The following is a 7489-nucleotide window of genomic DNA, read 5'->3' on the forward strand; positions in this document are numbered from 1 at the left end:
ATTGTCCGGGAGACTATTAGGTTTGACTTAAATTTTATTGGTAACCGTATGTCAGGCTGTATCACGTGAGTGTATTCTTGGACGGTTGTTAGCATTCCATCTGGTAGTCAGTATTGATCTACATTCGAGAGGTACTAAGGGTTCACGTCACTTTGACTAGTCCGCTTTGTTGGTCTACCGCTTTCAATGCAGGGCATAAAAACCTAAAGATCATAGCCTGAAGTAACTTTCCGAATATCAAATCGTGAAACGACATCGCCATGCAACATTCGCAGCATCCTCTAATGCACTTTTCATTTAACGAACTTGTGCTTGTGTACCTTCCCAGAGTGTTTTTAGCCTCCATAACCCGGTACAAGCGTCTTCGGAATGTTGGCTCTTCCAGATCATAGTCGAGGTCTTCAATTTGTTCCGACAGCAGAGGCTGTCGCTCCCCCCCTCTCTCCATAATGGCGTATTTTAGTGATATGTTGACAATCACCACACAACCCCAGCTGTATTTAACATGAACACGTGTGTGTATGTCTAAAGACGCGAAGTGACTATTTAGCTTGAGCCTCAAGAGTCATGGCCTTCTCTCTACTTGTTGTGCGAGTTTATTTTCACAGCCCTCTGATTCAATGGAAGAAGGCTAGGGCGCTAGGCTATGGTATTTTTTAGTAAATATTTGTTACAAGTATGTATTTATCATTAACCTACTCGTTAACGAAATACTCCCCATTCATTGGTTCAAGAGTTAAATTGTGGCTAGCCTATTTCGTTTTTTGTAAAAAAGGAAGAAAAAAGATAATACCGACTGTCATAGCCTTCTGAACGATTTAAAAACCCTAAAACGACTGTACAAAATAAATTTCCTCAATCCGTTGAAAAGGGGACAATCCGTCAGAGAGACAAAACATTTAACGGATTCATATATGTTCACAAGTCTTCATTTTGCAATAAAATACTTCTCATTAATTGGTTTACGAGACAAATTTTCAGTTTTCAATTGGCTTATGACTATGGTAAAAGTAAAACAAACAATTATGTATTGTAGTAGCCTTCTGTTGAATTCAGGTTATGGCCTAAATAAGGTATGTAAATAAATACCCTTTTGACAGTAAAAATATATATATATAAAATGTTGTATACATCCACGGCCCACCTGTGTATAACCGCCTACAGCGCACAGACACCGAATGTTCTAAACTCGATTCAATACGTTGTGTGAAAACGTATATACTGAATCAATATACGTTTCTGCGCCTCCGGGTGCATATTTGGACTTTGGTGCCTTAGATTTTTTTTTCGGTTTTGTTCCCAGCAGTAGAGTGTACCACTGTCAGTGGTCGACGTTTTTTTTTTCGAGTCTTTTAGCCCCATAATAAACTTTGTTTTGTTTTAATAAAAACCTCACATATCTATGAAATATTTGCGTTTTAAAATATGGTTTACGTAATTACGTGGCGGTTGCTATGGCACAACGTGTTTTTTTTGGGGAGGTTGTTTTGGTTGTGACTTTTCAGTTTTCACTGTTCACTTTGTTGACACTTGACATTTGACACTTGTGACAACTCTCGGTCGTCCGCTCACCTCGGCTTTTCTTCAGTGTGTATGTACAGTCAGTACTGGTAGTGCAGAATGTACTTTTAAATTTTTTTCAAGTGTATGCATACTATATATGTGTAGTTAAAAGGGTACTGCGGCGTCAACACCACCCACACAATCTATTCAACAACGTTTGTAGTGGATCACTCGGGCAAGCTCTTTTCAAATATGCTGAGATCGATTGTATTGGCTGCTATGGCCGTTGCTGCCGTAGAGGGCACGGTTCTATTCAAGGAGATCTTCGATGGTATGTCGCCATCACCAACTCCATCGTTCATCTCGTGTATATTCCTTGACTGTTCATTTGTGAGGTAAAAATGCTTTTTATACTACGGATAGTTTCCACAGGCTGTATCATAGCGCAGTCTATATATTAAGTACTGCTAGCATAAACGCAGCCGAATCACGGTGATAGTTTTTATGGAGAGGTTACGCTAAATCATTAAGTCGTCTGTATCTTGATTTGCACCACCAGGAGCCATGTGGCCCATTTATTTTCTTGCGACAGACCCGCACACATAGTGACGGGTACAGAGTGGTCTGCCAGCGGTATGTCTCACTCTATCCAACCCAATACAATACATCCTTCCCATATTCATTAAATTCATTTTATTATAACTATCCCCCATGGTCAATAGACTCGTACACTGAGCGATGGATTGAGAGCACTGCCAAGGGCGCTGACCAGGGTAGGTTCATTCTATCTGCGGGCAAGCACCACCATGATCCCGAGGCCGACAAGGGCATCAAGACGAGCGAGGATGGCAAGTTCTATGGCATTTCATCGAAGATTGACACCACCTTCTCCAACAAAGGAAAGGATCTAGTTGTGCAGTTCCAGGCTAAGCACGAGCAGAACATTGACTGTGGTGGTGGTTACATCAAGTTGTATCCCTCTGGTTTAGAACAGACACAGCTGGATGGGGAGACCCCGTACAACATCATGTTTGGCCCTGACATCTGTGGTTCTACCAAGCGTGTGCACGTGATCTTCACCTACAACGGCGAGAATCATCTCAAGAAGGTCGATGTACCCGCCAAGGCAGACGAGTTCGCTCACCTGTACACATTAGTGGTGCACCCCGACAACACATACGAAGTGCTGATTGATCACGAGTCGGCTGCCAAGGGAGACATTGAAGAAGACTGGGACATCCTGGAGCCCAAGGAGATTGACGACAAGGACGCCGTCAAGCCTGAAGACTGGGATGAGCGTGCCAAGATCCCTGACGAGAGCGATGTCAAACCCGCCAACTACGATGACATCACCGAGTTCATTGTTGACGAGACCGCCGAGAAGCCCGAGGATTGGGACGAGGACGAGGACGGTGAGTGGGAGGCTCCCATGATTGACAACCCCGAGTTCCGTGGACCCTGGGTGCAGAAGACTATCGACAACCTCGACTACAAGGGCAAGTGGGTCAGACCTAAAGTGGCCAACCCCGAGTACAAGAAGGATGAGAACCTACACGCTTTCGAAGATAACGCGTTCATTGGGTTTGATCTGTGGCAGGTGAAGAGTGGTACTATCTTTGATAACATTATTGTTACGGATGACCTGGCCGAAGCTGAGGAGTTCGCAAAGGAGACCTTTGATCTACTTAGGGTGGGAGAGAAGAAGATGATTGACGAGGCTATGGCAGAGGTATGAAAAGTTTATTACAATATATATTTATTATGTTTATATATAGTATTTGAGACGACCCCAATATCTGCCATCTGGTATACCATCTGCAACATACAGCATCCAGTATATCTGCAGTCGTGTCCATTCACATTACCCGCATCTTCTGATCGGGTTGGTTTCAGGTGCTGAATCCCAAGGAAAGTTGTTTGTCCTCTTAGTTTCGCATACGTATTTTGGACTCTTACTGTCACCTGTCAACTACTGTCCTCGTCATGGGTCAATTGATACCAATTTGGACCATGAAAGATATATATATATATATATATATATTTGTGTGTATGTATGTATATGTATGTAATTTATGCATATATATATATCGCACTGCTTATCTGTACTTTAACAGTTTGTATTGCATTGATTGTTCAGCATCGATACATACAACACCTACATACACCGTCAACAATATTAACTATGTTGACAATTGATAATATTATCTGCCATAATTAGTTCTCGGAATGTGCAGCTGAAGGCCAAATACTGGTATAGAACTACTGTTTGTTCATTTCTAATTTGTCTTGTTCAACTCACAATCTATACAGCTAAAGATCAAAAGAAATATACAAGTCTACCTACTCATACATTATTGGTTATATATACATACATATATTACATACACATATATGTTTGTAGCTGGCCATAGTACTGATACAGATCTACTTTTTGTTCTCATTTTATTCGTCATATTCGTCTCACAATCTATACAGCTCAAGGCTAAGAACGAGGCCAGTGCAGCCGACGAGGAGGCGGTTGAGGAATCAGCCGAGGAGGCGGTTGAGGAATCAGCCGAGGAGGCGGTTGAGGAATCAGCCGAGGATGTGGAGGAGGAAGAGCTATAAATAGCTACCAATGGTATCGCATGGAATGGATTGGTACACTGAATATCACATGCTTGGTTACATCCAGCCTGGCTTGGATTGATACAGATTGTGTCACGCATACCATGAACTGGTACGGTTTAGATTACTTAGACAACATGCGGCGTGGGAAGGCATGAGGACCGATTGGGTGCGAAGGGACCACTTTCTGACTGCAGGTAGATACAACCTACAGACATGATTAAACACTCACGGTACCCCGGACCGCCGTTCGTGTGACGTTTGTATTGATAACAGATAGATGGATCGTAAATACAAGGATAGGTGGATTGTAATGATAAGGATAGATGGATTGTAACGATAAGTATAAATGGATTGTAATGATAAGGATAGATGGATCGTAATGATAAGGATAGATGGATTGTAATGATAAGGATAGATGGATCGTAATGCTAAGGATAGATGGATTGTAATGATAAAGATAGATGTATCGTAATGATAAGGAAAGATGGATTGTAATGATAAGGATGCATGGATTGTAAGGGTTTTAGATAGGTAGAGGGATCGTTAATGATATTAATGGATATGAGAGATCGTACTGATGATATATGCTATGAGCAGTATTCATTCTATACATATAATCGATTGTTTCCTACTAGGTATTGGTAATTCCCTGGGCTTCTATATCCTCGTGGTGGGTTGTTTAGAATACCTGATTTATTGATTTATTGACTGATTCAAGGGCCGAGTAGTATTCACCATATAAATATAATCCATTATCTCCTACTAAATATAAGCTATTCTTTGAGCTTCTGTATTTTCGTCCAGCGTTCCTCGTACTGTATGTCATAGAAAGAAAGAAAGAAGAAAAAAACTCGGTTTATAAAAGCAGAAACCTTGGTTTATATTTAGCACTCCAAAATACAAACGCTGTCCCATTCTATATTGAAGTGCACGTGTTTACGTATCCCTTTTTGTTTTGTAGCCGATTATAGGGGCTTTAGGGGTTCAACTTTTTGGGGTTTTAAACCCGTATCATCCATTGCCTCTTAAAAATCTAATGCTAATATACACAGCACACGCCCACAGATACACTGTGGTGTGAGGAAGCACTAACATACAAGACACGAATTGCCAATAGAAGATGGTATAGAACTAAATCAAACAGATAGTACAGACTAAATTGAATGGAGCGCGCACCACGTGAGGAATGGCAGATACATAGATCATTTCAATCAATCATAATCAGATATATATATATATATATATATATATATATACTAGATTCAAGGAATCGGACTCGTGAGATGCCCACGTGACCCACGAAATGATACACATTGCACTGAATAGGTCCAATACAAATGATACGGAATAAAGAAGACAGTACCGAACTGCAGTGAGTGGACACCGTGCGAGAGGTGGCAGCTACACACAATCCTGCACATCGGACAAACAGACTTGTCACAGACAACGCCACAACGCTCTGTGGTGAAATACGCACGAGACAGACGTACCAGATGTTACAGTTGCATGACCCTCTAGAGAGAGAAGAAGACTTACTAATAAAATATAGGGGAGCGAAGTAACGTCCGAAGGTCCCACCCAAATGTTTGTACCGAACTGGGTCCAATAGCACGATATAGAAAATACAAGCTTGTCGTACACATGTCTCACAATACAATTGATAAAACTCCTCTCCCGCCCACGTTCCGTACTGTAGTCGGCTTGGCTTGGTTTGACTGGGTTAGGCTACATGCTAATTACGACACCGTACCTCTGTATACCCTGGCAGATCCCTCAGGCTCTTCTGCTCAACCGCATTGCCGTCCAATGAGAACAGCTGGAATATGCTATCCACGAATAGATTCTCAGGGATATTGGTGAACTTTAATTTGTTATTGCTCAGTTTGACGGTCTGCGGGAGGAAAAGGATCAAAGCTCATTAAACCCCTCTGAAAAACTCTACATACCCTTAAACACCAAAAGGCGGTAGGTTGTAAAATAGTAGATTCGTGTATAAAATTGAATATCAGTCTTTTGCTAGTGTATGTATAACATTATTATTCACAGCAGTGTCCGGAGGACTAAACGGATTAGCGAGCATATCGATGCTCCCCTACAAGTGCACGTATTCTATCAACTCTATCTTACTATTTAAAAGATAGCAAATCATCTATCACTAGTGCTATAAGAATATAATAGAAAATCTATTGAAAGTACTATAACAAAATACCAAATAATCTATCACTAGTACTATAACATATAGCAAACAATCTATAAATATTGTTATGAAAACATAGCAGCATGCATTCAATAGAGATTCTCATACAGCCATATGTATAGACACAATTGATTACAACGAGGATCCGCGTCTGTAAATTAAACATACTTAACAATTTATAAACGCGTTAGGTCGAGCAGAGAAATGGCGTACAATAATTCAAGCGTACACAGCCACTTACAGAGGCAGTTGATCCTAACGAGCAACCACGTTCATATACTAAACCCCGGTTTTAGGGGTTTAGGGTTATACGTTTTATTAGGGTTTTAGGGTTTAGGAAATCTTACCCCATAACGAATACACAGGTCGTGCTGAGGTACCCACACATACCTTTAACCTCGGACACTTGGAGAGGTCAGGGCTGATACTGGCTACTTGATTGTTTTCTAGACTCAGTTCAATGAGATTAACCATAGCGGGAGTGCCCTCTGGTATATTTCTGTATAGCAGCAGGTGCACTTAGTTGAGCGGGAGAAAGGAGCATTTATGCATAATACATGTGAGTACATACATACCGATAGACACACACACATATACATACATACATACATATATATATATATATATACATACATATATATATATATATATATATATATATAAATTTTACATACATACATACATACATATATACATACATACATACATATATACATACATACAAACATATATATATACTACAATATATATACCAGCCAAACTGATACAGAGCGATAGGTACCACACCACTGAGCTTAGCCAGGGATGAATGCGGATGTCTACACACAGCTGCACTAATGAGAGGCACACGACACCGTTGCCAGATTGATTGAATAAGGTATACCTACGAGAACACCAGTCAACATGATACACTTGATTGGTACCATGGACTTGTATGTCTGATGTCGACATAGACGATTATATACTGGGGTACTGGACTGGACGGGCCAGGCCAAACAATGAAGTGACCATAGCTCCACAGACATACTTTATCTTATTGTTGGCCAAGTACACGCCATTCAGCTTAGATAAACTCAGCAGTTCAATAGGAAACTCGATCAACTGGTTGCCCTCGAGCTTCAGTGTTTGGAGCTTTTTTAGTCCAACAAATGAAGGTGGGAGCTGTAATGTACGGGTGTA

General features: G+C 40.9%; 3 protein-coding genes across 3 annotated transcripts in view; 1 reads left to right on the forward strand and 2 right to left on the reverse strand.

Annotated features, from left to right (window-relative positions):
* SARC_07292 (hypothetical protein) overlaps window positions 1-448 on the reverse strand; it is a gene marked incomplete at both ends in the record, with an annotated part of 6777 nt that extends 6329 nt beyond the window's left edge. The window contains one exon of the mRNA XM_014298773.1: window positions 307-448. Coding sequence (XP_014154248.1) covers window positions 307-448 — 142 coding nt within the window. The remainder of the gene's footprint in view (window positions 1-306) is intronic.
* Window positions 449-1775: 1327 nt separating this feature from the next.
* On the forward strand, window positions 1776-4110 carry SARC_07293 (hypothetical protein; the record flags this gene model as incomplete). Its single annotated transcript, XM_014298774.1, has 3 exons — window positions 1776-1834; window positions 2226-3232; window positions 3979-4110. Exons 1-3 carry the CDS (start codon window positions 1783-1785, stop codon window positions 4108-4110), a joined length of 1191 nt encoding a protein of 396 aa, XP_014154249.1. The 5' UTR covers window positions 1776-1782.
* A 1735-nt stretch (window positions 4111-5845) lies between these two features.
* SARC_07294 (hypothetical protein) lies at window positions 5846-7441 on the reverse strand (the record flags this gene model as incomplete). Its single annotated transcript, XM_014298775.1, has 3 exons — window positions 5846-6004; window positions 6701-6809; window positions 7338-7441. Coding segments are annotated over 3 exons (372 nt in total), but the record flags the coding sequence as incomplete, so codon positions are not given.
* Between the last annotated feature and the right edge of the window lie 48 nt (window positions 7442-7489).

Source organism: Sphaeroforma arctica, assembly GCF_001186125.1.
Source record: "Sphaeroforma arctica JP610 unplaced genomic scaffold supercont1.569, whole genome shotgun sequence".
In the NCBI taxonomy this organism is placed as follows: domain Eukaryota; class Ichthyosporea; order Ichthyophonida; genus Sphaeroforma; species Sphaeroforma arctica.